Genomic DNA, 20,332 nt, shown 5'->3' with positions numbered 1-20,332 from the left:
TGGACATTTTATGATTACTTTGAACTGTAAATAAACAGCTCCTTTAACTTTTCAGGGGCTGCTTTCATGCTGCAAGGGCAGCTGCTGTGGGGTCAGTGACGTTTCATTTGTCACATGATTAAGGAAGCAATAACTGAATGTTCATTTGGAGGGGTTACAGTAACTATGCCTTTAACTACAGCCCTCGGCTCATAGGTCATAGGACTCCAGTTTCACAGCACTAAATTTAACCGAGCAGCTCAGAGAACTGCCAAGTTCAACGAAACCATTCGCCGTGCACAGGAGCCATGGGTCTCTGGACTGAGATAAAGGCTCTAATTAGAAATGCAATTATTAGTAGCAGAGGGGAATCCAGCCAGCAAAGGAGGCAGCACTGACACTGACTCTGGATTAAGACAGACACAGGGTAAATTACAGATGAGACACTTGCATTAAACTTTTTCTTTAAGTGAATGTAAGTTTCTGTACACACCATGATCTGTGCCGTGTGGATGCATGTGGATGAGAAATGTGTCACTCATGTGCAGGTAAAGGCATCTGGAATATGTCAGCAATGTTCAGCTAACATACAGTAAATACCATGAACATGTCACATAATGTTTAAAAGAAATATTTAAACATTAAACAGTAGTGGTTATGGCTCATGATGCTGATGAGGAATATTTGTTCTCATCACTGCATGTGTTCTTGTTCTTGTTCATGTGGACAGATCAACGCATGTGTCGTGGCGTTTTTTAAAAGGGCAGTAAAAAGCATCATGGGAAGTAAATAAATCTGGCTGCACGAGAATGAAAAGGCACGCATGCGCAGAACACGCCAAAACTGCATCGGAGGTGTTTTTCATGAACGTTCAAACGAAAAGGTGCGTCAAGTTAGCCACGAGAGGACCGGAAGAGATGCAACTTTACTTTCTTTGAGTACAGAAATATAAAAAATATTTTCCACTTTTGAGCTGTTGTGCATGATAATTAATGTATATATTATATACTAATGAGAAAACACCCACTGATCAGCACTTACAGCTCTCTCACTATCAGCTGTGTGTTGGCCAATAGAAGATATGTACACATCATTTCAAATCAAGTGGGTTTTATTGTCATTTCAACCATATACAAACAGTGTTTCTCCTTGGACCATATTGCTATATGAAGCGCACACAGATTACAACACAAAGTACAAAACGGCTGGATATACACAATATGGCTTTATTAGGTATACTGTATACAGTAGAAGTAAAGCAAAGACACGTGGGGTAGAGTATGCATGGATATATGTTCAGTGTGCATATATTTCACCAACAGTGTACCAATTACATAATTCTGGTCTCAAATAAGTTTTGATTTTTGATAATAAGGGGTCCTAATTAAGTTATTAAAAATGTAATACTAAATACTAAACAGAGTCTAAATTCTAGAGTACATTGTAGGCGCTGTATTGCAGTTTGAACACATAAACTAACAGGACTATGTGCAAAATATGAACTGAACCAGCCTGGATGTGTAAAACACTCTTACGTTACTTCGTCTGGACATCTGTCGCTTTGCTCTTTCAATCAGTATTTCAAATAGTGTTATATAGTATGTTAACATCTATTTATACAGTAAAACAAGTCTTGTCACAACTTTAGATAGATAGATAGATAGATAGATAGATAGATAGATAGATAGATAGATATACTTTATTTATCCCAAGCTGGGAAATTATAGTGCAGCAGCAGCATTACACAAAGTGACAAGTGACAACAAAAAATAAAGATATACTATAAAGCAAACTATACATAATAAAATATTTGTACAACATATAGAACATTCATATTCTATTTCAGTATATTTTATTATATTTGTATTTTACACTGTTCTTTTTTCCTTTTTTTACAATATTTTAAAATAATATAGTATTACTTTTTTTGACCAGCCCCTCTTGTCCAACACATTTAATTGCATTGCTGACCCCGTGTAAACCTGAAACTTGAACTTTCATGTGGCCAAACTATGGTTTTAATACTACTACTACTACTAATAATAATTTTAGCATTATTTTCCTAACAAGGGCGTCTTATTTTGACAGTTCCCGCAGGAAGTGGTGCGTTCAGATGTTTTGCATGTTGTGTCAGTGGTGAGGAGCTGGATGAGGGAGAGAAGGTGGAGTGTTAGGCTACAGACACAACTGGTTTCGGGGCTTTTTTTTCTCCCCTTCCTTGGCCCGGCGGCTCTTCACTTTAGTGGTTGTGCAAGTCTCTTTGAGGCCAGCTGCAATCTGGACAAACCAGAAGAAGAAGAAGGGAAGAAGCGAGGCGAGCGGAAACGAGTGATAATAGAGGACTGAAAAAAAAAAGCTTGAAGAGGAAAAAGAGAAGCGACACATCGACGACCGAGGAGGAGACAGCAGCAAGACCCCGGACAGACGACCCGTTGACGCGGCTACAGGGGGAGGACTAACCCGGAGAAAGGCTGTTAAATAACCCCGGAGAGGAGACGCTATCACTGGGGTAAGTTCCTTATCAACACATCCAATAGACGGGGCGTGTTTGCGCCTGAGCAGACGAGCTATCGTGTGTATGCACATGTCCGTGTGGAGCTGTGTTATGATATATTCCCTTTAAACGCCTCCATTAAAACAGCTGGCTCTATCACAGCAGCACAGGCGGGACTAGTTCACTTAACACACACTAAAAACAAAACAAAGGGCTTCACTCTGACTTGTTAGCCAGGTAAAATGTTCTTTTTTTTATTGAATACATATCCACCAACATTCACTTTAAAAAAATGCACATTTAGTGCGAGTTTGGCCGCTTTTACAGCGCCTGCCACCGGCTCTAACTTCACCCACTAACCGCCCTGCTGGTTACGGTTCTCCTCTGTATAGCTTAGTCATTATTGTACACAAGCGGAGCCACACACACACACACACATATAAAATTAGATCAATTAAAACAAATATTTTTTGTAAAGAGGTGGTTGGACCGGTTTAAGCGCCTTAATAAAGGTAGTTTCGCCGTGTGAACCGACGCGGGCCTCGGCCTGAGTGCGCCCAGCAGTGCGCAGTGATACCGGGGGGCAGCGACCGTTGGTTAGCCGGTCTCAGCCGTTGGTCGGGGCCGTGCTACGTCCTGTGGTACTAGGCCGCAGTTTTTTGTTTTGCGGACAAACTGCACCGCTCACCTGCCTTGTCATACAACCCCCCGCAGGTGTAACCGCCTTTTTTTCTCATCTCCTTGACTTGTCAAGAGCTAGTCAGACTGGTCTCACCCGGAGACGCCTGCTTGAAATTTGATTTATGGAGGGTGGTGGGGGGGTCATTAGCGCGGATTAGCGGCCCGTGGGTTAACGCGTTACCCGGTGAACAGCCGCACTAACTGAGCGCTAAAACAAACTTTCCTGCATTATGTTATAAATAATTATTCTTTAAAAACTGCGAGTCAGTCGCTAAACTTCTTCTTTAAGTTGCAGCTGTGTTGTACTCGTGGCAGGCTGCAGCACCGGGACATCATGGCTACTTAAAAAGTTTGGTCGGCTAATGACGCACGGTTTGCCGCCAGGGTTAGTGACTAAAGCCGCAGCTATTATAACTTTAAAATAGTTTAATAATACTACTATCTTTACGTTAGGGCTGGTCTCTGTTTGCCTGAAGTGTGCCTTGTTTCTGTTTATTTATTCTGCCACTGTGCAGCATTCAATAAAAAGTCATTTTTAATTGACACCAATCACATTTTCCATCTTATCCTGACAAGATATTAACACACATCCATCTTTCTAACTTGCAACATAACTCTTTGGCATATAAATAAATAATAAAGTAAGGGTCTGACTTCAGAGTAAATACTTCTAACTGGTAGGATAAGAAGATTATCATAAAATCAACTGTTGTAATGTGTTTGACCGTTTCTGTGTGGCTGTTAAATCAATATTTAATCTGAAATGATGTGATAAAGTGAAGGAAAGTCGTGATAACAATGTAAGCAAAGGCTGCGTGTGGGTATTGATTTCTAAATTTGTAGTATGTGTTCATACATCTTTCGTTTTGCTTTTTTAAACTTCAGTTTTTTTGTAGAAAACATGTTTCTGCCTGTGTCCCAAAGTCTTCAATCATCTCTTTAAGTTTTCCAGACGTTCAGACAAAAGGTGGTAGTTTGGACTCCAGCTGTCTCATCGTTGTTTTCCGTGGACAGTCGTTTCGTCAGCAAACTTAAAAGGTTGACGACGAAGGAGTTGTGGTTGCCAGATCTCACCACCTGGGGCCTGCCCGTCAAGAGGTCGAATATCCAGCGGCGGATGGATGTTTGCAGTCTGAGATCAACGAGCTCAGACGCAGGTTTTGAGGGAATAACTTGTATTGAATGCTGAGCTGAATCAATAAAGAGCATTGTTGTGTATGGTTGTCAAAGCAGTGGTGTCAGTGGCCCCTGTTTTGATCTGTAAGCAAGGTCCAAGGTGTCGGGTAGGGATGAGCAGATGTGGGTCTTGACTAGTTGTCGAAGCACTTTGTGATGACTAATGTCGTTGCCACAGGGTGGTAGTCGTTTAAAACAGGTTGCCGGTGGAAGTCTTAAAGCGGGTGGGGCCCACAGTCTGACTCAGCAAGAGGTTGAAGGTTTCAGGTTGTTCAGTGCACGCCCTGAGTGGGCGCTTTGCAGTGTTGCTGTCTTTATTTTGAAGGACTGTCTCATTGTGTACCGATATGTCTCCACATGCGTGTGGTGTCAGAGCTGTAGTAGTTGGTTGGACTCCCACTTTGTCCCTGTAGTTCTTCGAGGGTCACCTAAGTTGAAGGCGGTTGTCCATGTTTTGAGTTGAGCACAAATCTTCCGGCTGACCCAGGGTTTCTGGGTTGTGTAGGCGTTCGCTTCTGAAAGATCATCATTGTCTGTGTATTCATTGATGTTTGCCATCAGCTGCGTCCTTAAACATCTGCCAGTCAGTTGTCTCAAAGCAGTCCTGTAAGACCTCGTCAGCTTCTTTGTTGCGTTTGTAGAAGAGGCAGCAGGAGGATAGACTTTCAAAAAGAGAGGCAGGTGAAAGGGTTTGTAGCTGTCTCTGAAGGGGGTGTAGCTGTAAACCAGGGTCTGCTCACCCCTAGTGGGAAAGTAAGGTGGTATAATCCACTCTAGTATCAACAAATTTCAACTGGTATCGCAAGTTTTGTCATCCCAGACAGCATCAATAAATCATTTCTGAATCAGGACATATTTGAATGTCTGCATCCTGTGTGTTGATCTCCACAGCAGGCATGGCAGACGCAGAGCTGGACTTCGAGACCGGCGATGCTGGGGCGTCCGCGACCTTCCCCATGCAGTGCTCGGCCCTGCGTAAAAACGGCTTTGTTGTGCTGAAAAACCGACCCTGCAAGATCGTCGAGATGTCCACCTCCAAGACCGGCAAGCACGGCCACGCTAAGGTCAGTAAGTCCTGCAGAGCTGGAGCTCTTTTCCAAAGCGGCTGAAGCTGGAGAAATAAACTAGAACGTGGACTCATGTCACCCAGACAGAGGAAGAGTGTCTTTGAATTATCACTGAAGTTCATCTCTGGAATAAACACAAGGTCTCAGTCATTAATATTAATGCACATTAATGGACACTTTCAGTCTGGACAAGAACAATAATGTGTCCCTGTTGGGTTACAGTTTCCACTTCTAAAAGAAACATCCAGTATTCGGAAAAGTATATGTATTATAAATGATGTTAAACATGATACACTTGGACTACTTATGGATAGTCAGCTCCCCTTTTTGAAGGATAGTCGGTACCTCAACCACTTTACACGTTTAAAGGTTCAGTATTTTCTGATTCCGACAGAATTCAGATAACGTCAGTGGGATATTTTGTTTGTGATTGTAGCCGATTGTGTGTTTTGTGCCCGCGCAGGTCCACCTGGTTGGTATCGACATCTTCTCTGGTAAGAAACATGAAGATATCTGTCCTTCCACCCACAACATGGACGTCCCCAACATCAAGAGAATGGATTACCAGGTGAGGCAGCTGGACTGAAGAGATCTTTTTAGATGGTTCGGACTGCTGTTACTGTAGCTTGTCGTACTTGCTATGTAAAGCAGAAATCTAAGGCTGTCTCCTAATGGGGATGTCTCCGATATCAGAGTTAATATTCACAAATATGCTTTGGTCTTTAAAGTATGAGTCTAATTGAAACGCCGATTTGTATAATTTTGCACTAAAACGTCGCTGATGAAAATCGAGTGACATCGATGCGGAACTGCGTTGAATCTACACCGACTGAACTCAGCTAGATCCCCCAAAATAACTACAGTCCCTTCCTTTTTCCTCCACACACAAACTTGACGACAGAACCATTTCTACCTATTGGTAAACGACACCTGATGAGATGAAGGAAATCGACTACTGATCAAACCAGTCACATTTAAAAAAAATATATATATATATCACGTACGCAGTCGTTCATTTTCAACGAAATGAGGAATAATAACTTCAGCATGTATTAAAAAAAATATATCGTGTCCCCTCTTCCAGCTGATCGGGATCCTAGATGGCTACCTGTCCCTGCTTCAGGAAAACGGGGAAGTGAGAGAGGACCTGAAGGTTCCCGAGGGAGAGCTGGGCAAAGAGATACAGAGCAAGTACGAAGGGCAAGAGGAGATCACAGTGAGTAACGCTACCTCACCTCACCTCACCTCACATTCGTCTCTGCTGCGTGTTTTTTTTCCATTCTGAAGCCCGCCACTTTCACGGTGCCGTCCATCAGCCAGGCGGCGAGAGGGAGGGCGCCATAAAACAAGCCGTGAGTGGTCGCTGGCGAATGAGTCGATGATACATTGACTAATCGGTAAATTAACTCAATTAGCGGTTTCAGCAGGACCAAAAGCAGCTCAAGCTTCTCGAAAGCGACCTAAAGCCTCAGCTTCTGTTCAACTTTGAACACAAACAGTAGCTCTGAAGCAGTCTAACCCCTAACCCTGACTGGATGCTCTCCCTCCATCCATACCCAACATGAAGCGTTGCCTTTAAAAACTTTGGATCGGACTCTTTAATTGTAAGATTATCTGTCTGAAACTACGTTAACCAAACTCCTCCGTGCTCTTCCAGGTCACCGTTTTAAGTGCAATGGACGAAGAAGCTGCAATTGGCTACAAAACCAATAGTAAATAAGCCACTACAGGTAAATACAGAGTTCCAGCTGTATCGACATGCAGCTGTCCTCTCACCCCTCCCAACACCTCCCCACCCAAAAAAACAACTACCGCCTGACCCGAGCCTGTCTGAAGAGGAGTGTGTATGCGCGCGCATTTGTGTGTGTGTGTGTGTGTCCGGTAAAACAATGTATGTGTGCGCGATTGGGCGTTACACCACAAGCCACCAGCATGTGCCATGCCAGTGCAAGTGTGTGTGTGTGTGTGTACATGTACAGTTTATTGTTCATCTGTGGACCAAAGGGAAGGCAACTCCGGTCAACAAGATCCAACGCTGCTGCTGCTGCTGCAGGTTTTAACGTTTTACTTTCGGTGTTGTAGAAAAATAAAAGGTGGAATTAAAAAAAAAAAGTTACTCATGATAATGCACATCCACGATACTGAAAATGTTGTTTTTTTCCCTCCCCCGTATTACTGCAATGCAAAAGGTCATTTTTTGTGTGTATATATTTGATTAAACTCGACATATTAGCTTCTAATTGACCAAGCTTAATTCAAAAGTGTATACAAAACTTGCCACTGCGGATTTGCCTGTCCCTTAAAGTACTTTTCTTTTTCTTTTTGGTTTCTTTGGTTTCATGTTAACACTATTACGAGCATGTGTATCATTTGTACGTAGCACTATCAGATATATAAATGAAAAGCTTCCGCTGCGCATATTGTATTTCTGGGTAATGTTTTGTTTCTTTCGGTGTGGTTTCACTTGATTTTACAGCCTTTTTAAGCTATTTTTTTTTTCTTTCTTGTATCTGCTACGTCTCTAAGAAACACAGCCTCTGTGGTATCGATGTAACTGTTTGGGTCAAACTGTTTTTACGCACTTTCTTTCCTGCACTTTTTTTCTGACTCGCAGACTTGTGGGCTGTAGAATAAAGTGTCCACAAAAAAAAAAAAATGTTTAAAACTGTTGGTTTGTGCAATGTTTCCTCTGCAGAGGCTAGTTAAAACACTGTCTCATTAAAATCTATTTCTCTCGCGTTTTTTAAATATTCTTTTTTTATTATTCTTTAGCGTCTTCCTCTTCTCTTACTTTTCTCTGCCCTTTCTTCTCATTCCTACTTCTTGTAATTCTTTTTCAGGGGCAAACGAGATGCACTGGACCTGGGTGAAAGGAGGGGATATTGCCTCGTCAATGCCATTTTCCCCCCTTTTTTTTGTTTTTTTTGTCTTTTTCTTTTTTTTGTTTGTTTGTTTTTCATACTATCTCTCCCTCGCTCTGTTTTTAAAAAACCCTCCTTTGGGTTCAGTTAGAAAAGAACTTAATAAAAATAATTGGAAATTGTCAAACAGTAAACAAACATTCTTTATGTACATGCATACTTTATAAAAGAGACACATCTGAGTACCGGGTGTACAGGTGTAAAAAAAAAAAAAAAAGATAAAGAAAAAAGGGTCTTAGAGGAAGGTCTCTCGCTGAGGATCGAGTAGGTCTACAAATATTCAGTAGCTACCTACCATCAGGGGAAAGAAAGATGGTGATAATGTCACAACTAGTTTTGTTTTTTTAAATATGTTCCCCTGTTTTAAGAAGGGCTTCAACTCTAGATCTGCATTGTTCTGTTAAAACTTGTCTATTAAACAAAGGTTACCAACATGGCACACAAAGGTTTGGTTTCTTTTTGTCCAGAGGATTTAGTGTCAAAGGGAAATAAAAGCCTGCTTACAAGAACACACGAATAAATCACCTCCAGCCAAACCTCAGTTTAACTTCACCCGCTCCTTTTTTAAGAACGCAGCAGGCAGAGCTGTTCGGGTGGAGTCGTTTTTTTTTTTTTGCCGTACTCTTGATTCAGGAGGAAGATTTCAAAGAAAAAAAAGTTGTGGCAGTTTATCCAGTATCTTTACTTTGTGTTCATACAAGCAGGTCCAAACTGTGCAGGATGTCTCCATGGCAAAAAAAAAAAAAAAAAAAAAAAAAAAAAAAAACTGTTGTGGCGTTTGCTTATGGTTTTATTCTGCAACATAAAAGCTTTAAAAACAGCGGACTTAAAACTAAAACACTTTGTCAGATAAATGTCCATCTTGACTGAACCAGGAGTCACCACAGAGGAACAGGATGTAGAATCAATGTTTGACCTATAGTAGTGTGTATTCTAACTGAATATTTTTATGCCTTTATGCCAGTTTTTAAAGAGCAGAGACACTAAAGCGTCTCATGACGTGTTTGTGAATGTTAGTATACAAGGGATCAGCTCTGGTTCATGCAGTCTTGCTTTGTACATGTTATAAACATTGAAGCACCTCCAGAAAGGCTTCACAGTGTAGGTAAAAGAATCTATTTTACAAATTAACATCTGAAGTAAAAAAAAAAAAGAAGCTCAAAACAGGATAGTATACAGGAAATGAATCATATGGCACAATCCTGCCTAATGACTGCATTTTGAAGATCCGTTCCTCGTCCAAAAGATTCTCCAGAATCTTGAACAGAGCTGTGAAATCTCCACGATGATGACGATGATGATGATGAAGGTGGCTGTGAGTTACTTGCCGTGGTGGTAAAACCTCTGCCCGGGCTGGCTGTGAGGGAGGAAGCTGTGGCGAGGAGCACCCTGGGGAGAGCTCTGGAACGGGGACTGGTGATGGAAACATTGAACGATACGATGGAGTCACAACTGCCGGTGATAAAACTGTTCCCTCAGACCAACGATTTAAACAACTTTTAGTAGATTTTTTACAAATAATAATTCTGCACTTAAAAGGTAACTTTGGTATCTTCCAACCTGGACCTTCTATTCTCTTGTTTTTAGGACTAATCGGGACAACAAGTCTTAGATTTGGTTGAATATCGTACGACAGCGTTGCAGCTGCAAACTGAGCTATGTCATAATTTTTTTATGGGCAATTGTAGCCTCCATCCATAAAAAGAGGCAACTTGTTGCAGGAAGTCGGCAGCAGAAACATAAGTGTAGAAATGTGCCGAGTTGTGTTGTAGTACAGAGAGTGTGGCGTAGTGTTTCGTACGTAAAAGATCTTCAATATCGCGACTGAATATTTCGCTGATTTTTTTTTGCGGACTTTGACTTCAGTCGCTCGTACTGAGCCGATGAAGACAGAGTGAGCTGTGATCCTATGGCCACAGAGGAGATTTCACGGACTGGATCTAGTGAAAATAACAGGAAATGTTTAATTTATTTGATTGTAGCCTGTTTCACTCAATACTGCACCAAATTCAAATCTCGCAGTCACGAGGAAAGATACCAAAGTTACCCTTTAACTGAGGCCTCATGGTGGCGCCAGAAGAAAAGGCTTTGTTGCTCTACAGCTTGAAAAATATATATAATGTGTTCACACACCATCACAGGCTCAGTGAAGGAGCTGAACACTTCCCTCCACTATGAACAATGTGTGTGTGAGTGTGTGTTTTGGGAATTCACCTTTGCAGTGGGAATCTGGACCGCCATTGATGGTGTAGGCAGCAGTCCTGGAGCAGAAGGATGCATGGCTGGTGGATGCATAGGCCTTAAAGCACCCTGCGAGAACAGTGATTACAATACATCATCCAGCACTTACAGCTGACTTATGAAGCTCATAAATGAAGTTTGTAGTGTAAGATTCAAACACTCTTACTGCGTCAGTGAAGCCTGACTGTTGGTTTGCATGTTCCAGCTGCTTCTGGAGCGGTATCCCTGCTCCAGGAATGTATCCTGCATGAGATCAAGACATGACGTTTATAAATCAAACACCAACTTGCATCTAATGCACAGCCTCCATTCAAGTTATTTGACTGTTCCAGCTGTGGAGACAAGAGAACTGACCAGGCTGGGAGGTGAAGTGACTGTGGACGGGGTAGCCCGGCTGCTGGTGGGGGAGGTACTGCATGGCCTGAAAGGCAGATGCACCTGTGGGAAGGAACAACTTATTACAACTGCTGCACATCACGTTGTTGATGCGAGTATCTCACGGAGAACTAAACCAGACATGTTTCTTTACCTCTGATCTGAGAGCTGCTCGCGAAACTGACAGGCACCGATGGTCCGGGGGCGTAGGTGGAGGGGTGCTGGGGCTGAGCCACGCCATAGGGCTCGTGGACGCCCTGGGCCCCGCTGAACTGCCCGTGCTCTGCTGAGCCCGAGCTGAAGCCTGCCGTCTGGTAGTGACGCGTCTACAAGAAGGAGAAATCAATGAGCAAATCACCAAGAATCTATATGATGTACGGAGATGTATCTTTACTGACTGGAATCACGGCAGCCGGGAACAGCTGTTTGCTACGTTCTCCAAGCAGAGCGCCAGGTCGACTGTGGCTGACTGGACTGCCTGAGAGAGGCAAAGAGATGATCAATACTAATAACGTCAAAAGGAGGTCGACGATCTTTCAGATAATCCACGTGTCTCACCTTGAATGCTGAGGATGTGCTGTCCCGCGTGCATGGGCAGGCTGGATTGATAGCTGGCTGACGTCAACGTCGTGATATCGCTATGACGGAACACGAGGCACAGAAACGCGACTGAACCCCACAAATATTTGAAATGAAACCCAAATTTTTTTTGACATACCTCGATGTGAGCGAGTTAGAAAACAAATGCAGACTCACTACCTCTGCTCCTTTCTGCGCCTCTTTTCCTCTTCGTGAAGGACTTTTTTGAGCTGTAAGAAAAGCTGGTGTTTCTCTTCCTGGAGTCCCTGAAGCTTTTCACCCATCTTCATTACCTGGAGTCACATCAGGGAGTCAGAATCATATAATTTTATTCTTCGTCCTAACCCAGGGTAAGACGGCAGAGCCATAAGGAGCTGGAAGAACACTGCTCTGTACTAACCTGTTCTTTGGTTTCTTCTAAAGACATCCTCTCCTCGATTTCCTTTGTCCTCTTCCTCTCTTCCTCCTCCTTCATCTTCTGCTCCATCATCTTGTCCACCTCTTCCTCCTCTGAAAGACGACGTTCACGTAGTTCAGTGATGGAAAACAGTCAGATCTCTTATTTATAATAACAAATCAAACAAACAAATTTATAAAAACTAAATAAGGAGTCATTAGAAATCAAATTAACTCAGGTATTAAAGTGAATTATAATGATTTTGGCTTCAAGTCAACTTTATCAATGGTGCCATATGTACAGGAGATTATATACAAAGTATTGAAATTTAGTTTCCCTCTAAACATGTACAAGCTAGAAGACATCTGTGTGGCAATATGGCACAGTGTAAACAGAGTTATTAGTATAAATATAAGAGTATTTACAGTATACACACAGTGAGGTAATCATATTATATAATTATATATATATATATATATATAATATTATATATATTAAAATGAAATATGTAACTATTATTATTTTATTATGTACTATTCTTTCGAGAGGAACAATATGTATCTTTTTTAAACATATTTTTAAACCTTTATTGAAAGTGTCATCTGAAGAATGACAGGACATTAATAGTATCATATATATATATATTATATATTATATATATATATATATATATATATATATATATATATCTTGCAGTTATTATTTATATGATGGTCACTTACTTTTGTAATATTATTTATATTATGGTCACTACTCTTGTTATAATATTAATATTTGTATCATGGTCACTTTACATTACAATACTGTTTTTATATATCATGCCACTTTTATCCTCAGTACTTGTCTGTTTGAAGGTTGTTTTCCGTGTTTATTGTTGTAGGTTATAGATATTTCCGTCTGTTTATTGTGTCTTTTTCTACTTTTTTCTAATTCTGTAGTGTATGCTACACTTTCCTCTGCTGCTGTAAACAAGTAAATTTACCCGTGGTGGGATGAATAAAGTATATCTAATCTAATCTAATCTAATAATATCTAATAGGATAATATGTACACATATATACACACAGGTATGATATGATAGGGGTATATTCTTAAATTGGGTGGTTATTGTTTTACATTAAACAGATGAAATGTCAGCTGTGGTCTCCCTGGTCCCTGTGTCCAGCTGTAACACTTAGTTAGTCTTAAAGTTTTATCAGTTTGATCACACAGACCTTGTCTCTTGGTTAGTTTTAAAGTTTTATCACACAGACCTTGTCTCTTGGTTAGTCTTAAAGTTTCCTCACACAGACCTTGTCTCTTGGTTAGTTTTACAGTTTGATCACACAGACCTTGTCTCTTGGTTAGTCTTAAAGTTTCCTCACACAGACCTTGTCTCTTGGTTATTTTAAAGTTTTCAGGTTTCTCACACAGACCTTGTCTCTTGGTTAGTTTTAAAGTTTTAAAGTTTTCTCACACAGACCTTGTCTCTTGGTTAGTTTTAAAGTTTTAAAGTTTCCTCACACAGACCTTGTCTCTTGGTTAGTTTTAAAGTTTTATCACACAGACCTTGTCTCTTGGTTAGTTTAAAGTTTTAAAGTTTCCTCACACAGACCTTGTCTCTTGCGCTCCCTCTCCCTCATGATGTGTTTGTGGAGGGCTCTCGCCATCGCGTTGGACAGCTTGGGTCTCTCCAGCAGGGCGGGCATGGTGACAGGCAGTGGAGGGGCCAGCTGGTGTGGATATAAGATGTTTTAACAGATGTGAAATTAATAAAAAACAGAAATGTAGAAACTCGCTGTAACGGTCCAAAGGCCTCGCTGCTAACGCGGCTAGCAGCTAAGTTAGCATCGCCAGCTTTACTTTCGCTGTTAACTGACAATATATATATATTTTTAAAGTACAACACATAAACCGGAGCGTTACAGTTTAATAATTCAAACAGAGGAGATTAAACATGCACATTTAGCGGCAGCCGTTTTTATTTCTTAAACATTCACGTTAGCTGCAGTTAGCTCGCCGCTTTAGCACAAACGTTACGCACATATATATTTATATATCTTCTGTGACGTCACTGCGGCGGCGTAACGGTCGTCTTACTTTTATTTCTTTGTGGGTCGTTTAATAAGAAGCTTATCCGACCTCGCGGGGTTTGTTAGTCTGAGGTGAGTGTCTGCAAAGAAACTTCTGTCCAAAATATAAACACACTGAGGGTTTGTCGGCCCGGGTGATTATGTTGAGCTTCCGGTGCCAAGTCCGACTTTTTCCCCCTGCGAACTGCATCATGGGAATGAATGGTAGTTTCTACTGTACCGCCAGCTCTTTATACTACAACAGGGGTCTTCAACCCGCGGTGCGTGGCACCTAGGGGGTCCGCAGAGGGTTTCACCCCAAAAATTCCTGAGAATTAAAAAATATAAGCAAACTGCAAGCATTAATAAGCAATAAAGCTACTTTTGACAAAAAACTATTACTATTATATTATTATACATATATTTTTTTATAAATTTCCATTATGCCTGAATGTAAACACATATAGGCTAATAATCCTGTATATAAATCAGTTAATGGTGAAATAAAAGGTGAATAAAGTAAATATAAAAGTTATTATAAGCCAGGCTTAAAATGTGACACATGTGGGGGGGTCTCTGTTCTGTTTGTCTCACGTCCAAGAGGTCCTGTACTATATGATATTATTTATGAAGAATTTTAAAGAAATTAATTAAATGAAAAATTAGGAAATAAGAAATATATACTATATTACAGATGTAATTATATAGTACACCAAAGTTATATAGTAAATAGTAATTATTTGTAATTATATTGTTAAGTTAAAAATAATTACTTTATATTAAATATAATTTATATAATAAAAAATGTTATATTAAATATAATATACTACTAGACTTCTTTATACCGTCACTGGGCCAGATATATCAGATTCCCCTGTCTAAATAAGCAAACCTACACTGCAAATGCCCCTTTTTATTTATACTGTGACGCTTATACTTTCCATGGACATGTTATGTTAAGTTTTCAAAAACAACACATGCAAGATCATCTCATGTAGTCGTACCCCAATTTACATATCCACATATTATACATATACATTTATCTAAACCAGAAAGCACTTAGTATCAGGGTTTTTAAAGGTGCTATTTAAATAAAGTTTATTATCATTATTATATCTTTCATAGTAGACTTATCAATCAAGTTGTTTTCTCTAATCCGTCTATATGAGATTAACTACAAAAACAATACACTTGACAAAACTATTTCCCTCTACAGTATATCTTGTTCCTGATTACCAATTGTTTTTCCTCTTGCATGAATTGTTTTCGTAATGCTTAAAATACCATTAAACGGATAGTCCGTTGAGTTTAATCAGCTTCTTGCAAACGAAACAAAAAATACGAGCAGCCTCCCACAACTTGGAAAGACACGTTATCTGAACAGCCACAGTGGCTGACATGATTAGGTAACCCATGAAAACACAGGAACAAACTGTCACAAATTCAGGGTGTTGTGTGTTGTACACGTTGTAACGTCCTCTAAGCCAAATGTGATTTTGTGTTACTTAAATAAAAACAGACTTGATTTAACTAATCTGGTTATAGTTTGCAGTCCATACCACAAATTTGCACTGAGGATGAAAGATGTTACACATTCATTTGTGACCCTGTACGAACCATGACCTCAGATATTAAATAAAGACAAAAGACGTGTATAGATTTTCATCACATTTTATCATGTATGGTCATGAGTGGAGAGAAAGAGCCAGTAATGCAGCTGTATACAGAGTTCAAATTCTTTTTTTCTTTTTTTTTTTAAAAAAAAGGAGACAAACTTAAAAAAAAAAGGAGAAAATTGCACTCAGCTTTACAATACGTTTAGAAATTAAGCCATCTAAAATTAACAATAACAACAACAATAATCATAGTAGCAGTCAACATAATAGTCTTACCACTGAAAGCAGAGGATGATTGTTAAGTCTGAATTCTATTATACTCCTTTGTTATTGTCGGATGAGGGGCAGCACACTCAATTCTCATTCGCAGACTTCAGTACCTGGTGAATTTTCTTTAAAAAAAAAAAAAAACCTAGTCACTTCAGTTTTTTTCTAGGAAAAAGAACTGCTGCAAAACAGTTAGCCTTTACTCCGCCAGAGACAGAAAACAACCTGCCTTCAACTGGTAGATGCTATTAATTTCCTACCTTTAAACTCAAAACACGCTTTATCTCCCGAAAGCCAACACAAGCAGACAACTCTTAACTCTTTCAGTAAGAGCTGATTTGAACTCACATACTAGGCCTTTCTTCCCTTAAGCCTGGGGTAACTATGATTACGGTCCTAACATTATTTTGTTATTCTTTCTCACTGTTTTCATTAAAACTATGATCGATTAGGACTCTAGAAAAATAACTGGCCGTGAGACCACTTAACCCAGGTCGCTACTGAAAAAGAAAAGTGGAGGCAAATACAATTCAGACTGCAGAATAATAAAGACATAAATGGATGGGAGAGGAGAGGGGTAATGTATGGGTGGTGAAAGTGCATTTGACATATTTACTCTGGGAACTCTAGGCTGCTGAGCTGGATTTAATATTTAAATGAATGAACGGTGGAGGTCTCAGAAAGGTGGTGGTAGTGGTTGGAGGAGGAGGGGGAGGAGGGGGCAGGGGTGGTAAGTGGGATCAGATTTCCCTTTGGCTGCTCCCGTACACACTCTCATCACTGTAGGCAATGTAGAGGAAAAAGTCCTCTTCATGGTGCTCCTGAGGAAGACGGTGAGACAAACAAAAAAAAAAAAGAAAAAAAGAGATGTTAGTACGACATTAAAAATGTAGAGGGAGGCTCTTTTTTTAGTAAAAAGTCGACACGTTGCGCTGACCAAGACGCAATACGAGAGTGGTTAGGGGGAGAAAAGAGTACGATTCTTGCCTGGTACAACAGTCCCATGGTAGCTGAGGTGGGTGGAATGACGTTGTTTACAAAGAAGAAGAGGGCATCCTCAGCTCGCAAGTGGATTCTTTTCCGGATGAGGAAGTAAAACTGGCCCACTGATGAAAGAGAGAAGATAAAAATTGTTAAAAATAAATAAATAAATAATAATCTGACATGTTGCTGTAACGTGATAACGTAACTTAGCACATAACCCGGTGTTTACCTGTCAGGTCGGAGGGGACAAGGTATTTCTTCTTGTCCAGATCTCCTATTCTGGCTTTGGGGGCTTTCTCCACAATTACCTGATAAAAAAAAGAGAACATGTCGAAAGCGAATGATGACATTTTCCAGTGAACAAAAGGGTGTGTGTGTCCAGTGAGAAGAACTTCTGATAGAGCGTTTCACCTTTCTCAGAAAAGGGATCTGAGAGCGCACGAAGCAGTCAGTCGAGCGAGGACTAAAAAAACGTTTCAGCCCAGATGTGGCGTTTCGTTTGTAGATATTTAATTTAGGAAAGTCAACTTTAAAATAAAGTCAACTTTATTGTCAATGCTGCCATATGTACAGGACATAAAGAGAACGGTGTTTCCCTCATATTCCTGGCGCAAACAGCAATATACATAAAATACAAAAAAATATATGCAAATTTAAAAAGATATATGAGAAAAATATGGCAAATCTAAAAGATATAAACATTATAAATGTGGCAAATATAGAAGGATTTAATTAGAGTATGATGGCGGCACAAAAATAAAAAATTAAAACATGTAAAGGGAGGCTCTGTTTTTAAAAAAGTCTAACTAATACATTTACATGTTTACAAAGGAGACTTTTGTAGTTTCTTCTCTTGAGTCTAAAAATACTACTACTGCTAAATACTACCTACACACACAGCAGACAGCAGTGTGTTATAGTAGAGCTTAAAACAGCGAACATGAATTAATTAAAACTATAATTTAACAAAATATTTAATGAGAATATCTGCTTGTTTTCTCCTTCTTTGACTTATAAAATGAACATCTTTTGGATTGGATGGAGACAAAAACAAGACGCCTTGTGTTTTTTTTTCCCCTGACATTTTTAAAAACAGCAAATTTTGAGTTGGATTGATTGAGAAATAAATCAGCTGATGCTTCATCAGTGAGTTTGTCGCTGAGAAATGAAAAACATTACACATATAATACATGATACATTTATACGTGCACATTTTTTGACCCTGTCAGCTCATGTCTGAGTGTCAAAATATAATAAAATATAATCCGATCTGAATATATTTCAGGAGGAGGCAGAGCGACGTAAACAAGTCTCCCGTCTGTTGACACAGGCAAACTATTTTAAGGTGCGCTGCTGTCGGCGTTTCAACACACCCAGATCCCCTCGACCTGTCTTCGTATGATACGATCACCACGGTTACAAACATCTGTAGCTTGTTAAAGATGTTTTTGTTTTTTTAGTGATATCTGGTTTTAAAACACACACCCGGAAGGATTAGCCGATCAGTGGACTGGCCTTCAATGCGCTTAACCTCTAACGTTAGCTCTCCGATAACATTGGACATAAAGACGATAAAGCTGCGGCCACAGCTCGGATACATGACCATGAACGGGGTTTTAAGCGCCTACAGCAAGTGTCACACACGGTTATGTGGCGTTAGGGTTTGTTTGTCGGCGACGCAGCTGCCGGAGGAGCTAACGCTGGTTAGCATACTCACTGGCACCCTGTCCGGATACTTCTTCCTGATCTTCTCGCCTTCAGACCGCCTTTTCTCGAAAGGGTGCTCCTCTTTGTACTGAAACTTCATCGTCGAAAGAGATGACAGACGACAAGTCGGTCACTCCGAGGGGCTGTGTGGGGTTTTTTGAAGTTGTTTTTGTCGCTGAAGGGACGGCTCAGGCTCACGACAAAAACAAACGGTGCTAACTAGCTGTTAGCTCGACACAGCTGTTTTCCTAGTGCGACTGTCGGCGGAGGGATACAATAACAATATGACGTAGCGGGGGAGAGCTAGTTCGCAGGTGGACTCCCCCCCTCGCTTATCCTTAAACCACGCTTGCCTTAATTATAAATCGATAATAAAATAATTGTTCGATTGATCTTCCTTTTGAAATTTATTTTTTTTAAAGTGGTTTTACGCGATTTCCAGCGGGACTATTTTATTTTGATCGACCGCCTGCGCGCAAAGACAAGTCAGGGCAAGGGGTTGTGAAGAGGCAGCTGTCCTTGTCATATGACCGCGGCCCAGCGGTGAGCAGGGACTCGAACACGCGGCGTTTCACTGACATTTTTAGCTTCACACACCAAATCTGAACTCGTAATCATTCAGCAGACACTCTGTAATATCATGAGCTGTGTATCCGAGCACAGGGCTGAAAAAAAAATGACTTAATTGTCACGAGGTTTTCGCAAATTTCCATTGTTGCCACATCATCTGATTAAATAACAAGTGATCTACCCTTGCACCTTATTTATGCAACAAAATAAAGCAAAAATAATAAACAGATTACCTCTTTGCATGGTCAAAATAATAAGATGATGGACCCTTATTGACACACCCTGGAGTTCTGTTTTGTTAAAATCCCTTTTCTTATTAATACAGAGCTTTTTATTGAATTAGATCCTAGAAAATACTCATCCTATAACTTACACTTCTCATTAGGAGGGGTAGACTTTTATTTTTTATGATTTAATGATGTTTTCAAGAGGATTACTGTAGTACTTTAGGGAATTTCCAATAGAGCCGCTGCTCATTGCCCAGATCAGTTGCTTAATTTAACTTCTAAAGTGCTTCTATGTTCAGATATTAAAATAAAATAATTGTTTTATGGTAGATTTACTAGTCTTAGAGTCACACGTCACACTGGAAATGTTTCCAACATGTCTGTTGTGCAACTAAACCACAGGACCAGCAGCTCTGACTCACTCGGCTTGGTCCTGTGACATCTGAACTGTCCTCGGTGCTTCATAGTCTCATGGTGGTTTGCTCGGTTTGTAAAAGTGATCACCAGACTGCAGACATGTGTTTGCACACTCCTCTTTGACAATGGAGAGCGATCTGAAAGTGAAACAATCATTTCACTTCAAACCAGAATGGCAACTTTTGATTTCAGGTGTTTCTTATAATAATAATCAGGTTAACTTGTACCCTTTAGATCACAGGTTCAATGTTTTCAAATTGTGTACAGGTTTATCTTATCATTTCCACGTCAGGGTGTGGAAGGGACTGTAGGTCTGACTCTGCTCTAGCGCAGGATGTAATTTGCTGAGTCACTTGTGGACAGGATTTTCCAGGTCCTGGCTCTTTCCAATAAAACTTGTGTATTACTGTACTGTACTGGATTTTTATAACAGATGTAAACCATAAATGGCAGATGTCAGCTTTTGATGGTAGAGTATAAAATAATAGACTCCTTTCTCCCTTCAGTGTTTTCTCGCTGAGGCTTGAATTATTCTTCCTTCATGACAATTGGATTTCTTCCACAAAAGCTTTTCATCATTGAC

At 40.2% G+C, this 20,332-nt stretch overlaps 3 protein-coding genes across 9 annotated transcripts; 1 reads left to right on the top strand and 2 right to left on the bottom strand.

Moving 5' to 3' along the window:
- The first annotated feature begins 2,072 nt into the window (after window positions 1–2,072).
- LOC104923962 (eukaryotic translation initiation factor 5A-1) lies at window positions 2,073–8,757 on the top strand. 5 transcript variants are annotated; one of them, XM_019272125.2, is made up of 6 exons: window positions 2,074–2,488; window positions 5,222–5,394; window positions 5,861–5,965; window positions 6,482–6,613; window positions 7,055–7,127; window positions 8,238–8,757. In XM_019272125.2, exons 2-5 carry the CDS (start codon window positions 5,227–5,229, stop codon window positions 7,115–7,117), a joined length of 468 nt encoding a protein of 155 aa, XP_019127670.1. In that variant the 5' UTR covers window positions 2,074–2,488; window positions 5,222–5,226; the 3' UTR covers window positions 7,118–7,127; window positions 8,238–8,757. The 5 variants fall into 5 exon arrangements, with proteins under 5 accessions (XP_019127672.1, XP_019127670.1, XP_019127671.1 ...); XM_019272127.2 differs by lacking the exon at window positions 7,055–7,127 and having other exon boundaries at window positions 2,073–2,488; XM_019272126.2 differs by having other exon boundaries at window positions 5,225–5,394; window positions 7,055–8,757.
- Window positions 8,758–9,090: 333 nt separating this feature from the next.
- gps2 (G protein pathway suppressor 2) lies at window positions 9,091–14,162 on the bottom strand. 3 transcript variants are annotated; one of them, XM_027287931.1, is made up of 11 exons: window positions 13,990–14,162; window positions 13,505–13,622; window positions 11,914–12,023; window positions 11,691–11,806; window positions 11,493–11,572; window positions 11,333–11,412; window positions 11,089–11,260; window positions 10,914–10,997; window positions 10,726–10,802; window positions 10,533–10,628; window positions 9,091–9,731 (listed from the first exon to the last, which is right to left on the bottom strand). In XM_027287931.1, exons 2-11 carry the CDS (start codon window positions 13,596–13,598, stop codon window positions 9,639–9,641), a joined length of 1,002 nt encoding a protein of 333 aa, XP_027143732.1. In that variant the 5' UTR covers window positions 13,599–13,622; window positions 13,990–14,162; the 3' UTR covers window positions 9,091–9,638. The 3 variants fall into 3 exon arrangements, with proteins under 3 accessions (XP_027143732.1, XP_027143734.1, XP_027143733.1); XM_027287933.1 differs by having other exon boundaries at window positions 11,694–11,806; XM_027287932.1 differs by lacking the exon at window positions 13,990–14,162 and adding an exon at window positions 13,882–13,955.
- Window positions 14,163–15,616: 1,454 nt separating this feature from the next.
- On the bottom strand, window positions 15,617–18,823 carry gabarapa (GABA(A) receptor-associated protein a). The gene is made up of 4 exons (XM_010737173.3): window positions 18,546–18,823; window positions 17,058–17,136; window positions 16,832–16,950; window positions 15,617–16,665 (listed from the first exon to the last, which is right to left on the bottom strand). The coding sequence occupies exons 1-4, from the start codon at window positions 18,633–18,635 to the stop codon at window positions 16,585–16,587; spliced, it is 369 nt and encodes a 122-aa protein (XP_010735475.1). The 5' UTR covers window positions 18,636–18,823; the 3' UTR covers window positions 15,617–16,584.
- Window positions 18,824–20,332: the final 1,509 nt, after the last annotated feature.

This window comes from Larimichthys crocea, chromosome XIV (assembly GCF_000972845.2).
Source record: "Larimichthys crocea isolate SSNF chromosome XIV, L_crocea_2.0, whole genome shotgun sequence".
In the NCBI taxonomy this organism is placed as follows: Eukaryota; Metazoa; Chordata; class Actinopteri; family Sciaenidae; genus Larimichthys; species Larimichthys crocea.
Note: the sequence above shows the minus strand (reverse complement) of the source record. Positions and strands in the feature narration are given on the sequence as shown.

What these genes read in the sequence shown, in the direction of transcription:
- gabarapa (XM_010737173.3), bottom strand. Translation starts at nt 18,635, where the DNA reads ATGAAGTTTCAGTACAAAGAGGAGCACCCTTTCGAGAAAAGGCGGTCT. An exon ending in AGTATCCGGACAGGGTGCCA is followed by an intron (nt 17,137 to 18,545) that starts GTGAGTATGCTA and finishes TTTTTTTATCAG; the next exon opens with GTAATTGTGGAGAAAGCCCC. An exon ending in TGTCCCCTCCGACCTGACAG is followed by an intron (nt 16,951 to 17,057) that starts GTAAACACCGGG and finishes CTCTTTCATCAG; the next exon opens with TGGGCCAGTTTTACTTCCTC.
- LOC104923962 (XM_019272126.2), top strand. Translation starts at nt 5,227, where the DNA reads ATGGCAGACGCAGAGCTGGACTTCGAGACCGGCGATGCTGGGGCGTCC. An exon ending in GCAAGCACGGCCACGCTAAG is followed by an intron (nt 5,395 to 5,860) that starts GTCAGTAAGTCC and finishes GTGCCCGCGCAG; the next exon opens with GTCCACCTGGTTGGTATCGA. An exon ending in TCAAGAGAATGGATTACCAG is followed by an intron (nt 5,966 to 6,481) that starts GTGAGGCAGCTG and finishes CCCCTCTTCCAG; the next exon opens with CTGATCGGGATCCTAGATGG.
- gps2 (XM_027287931.1), bottom strand. Translation starts at nt 13,598, where the DNA reads ATGCCCGCCCTGCTGGAGAGACCCAAGCTGTCCAACGCGATGGCGAGA. An exon ending in CGCAGAAAGGAGCAGAGGTA is followed by an intron (nt 11,573 to 11,690) that starts GTGAGTCTGCAT and finishes GTTCCGTCATAG; the next exon opens with CGATATCACGACGTTGACGT. An exon ending in TCCAGATTCCCACTGCAAAG is followed by an intron (nt 9,732 to 10,532) that starts GTGAATTCCCAA and finishes TTCCATCACCAG; the next exon opens with TCCCCGTTCCAGAGCTCTCC.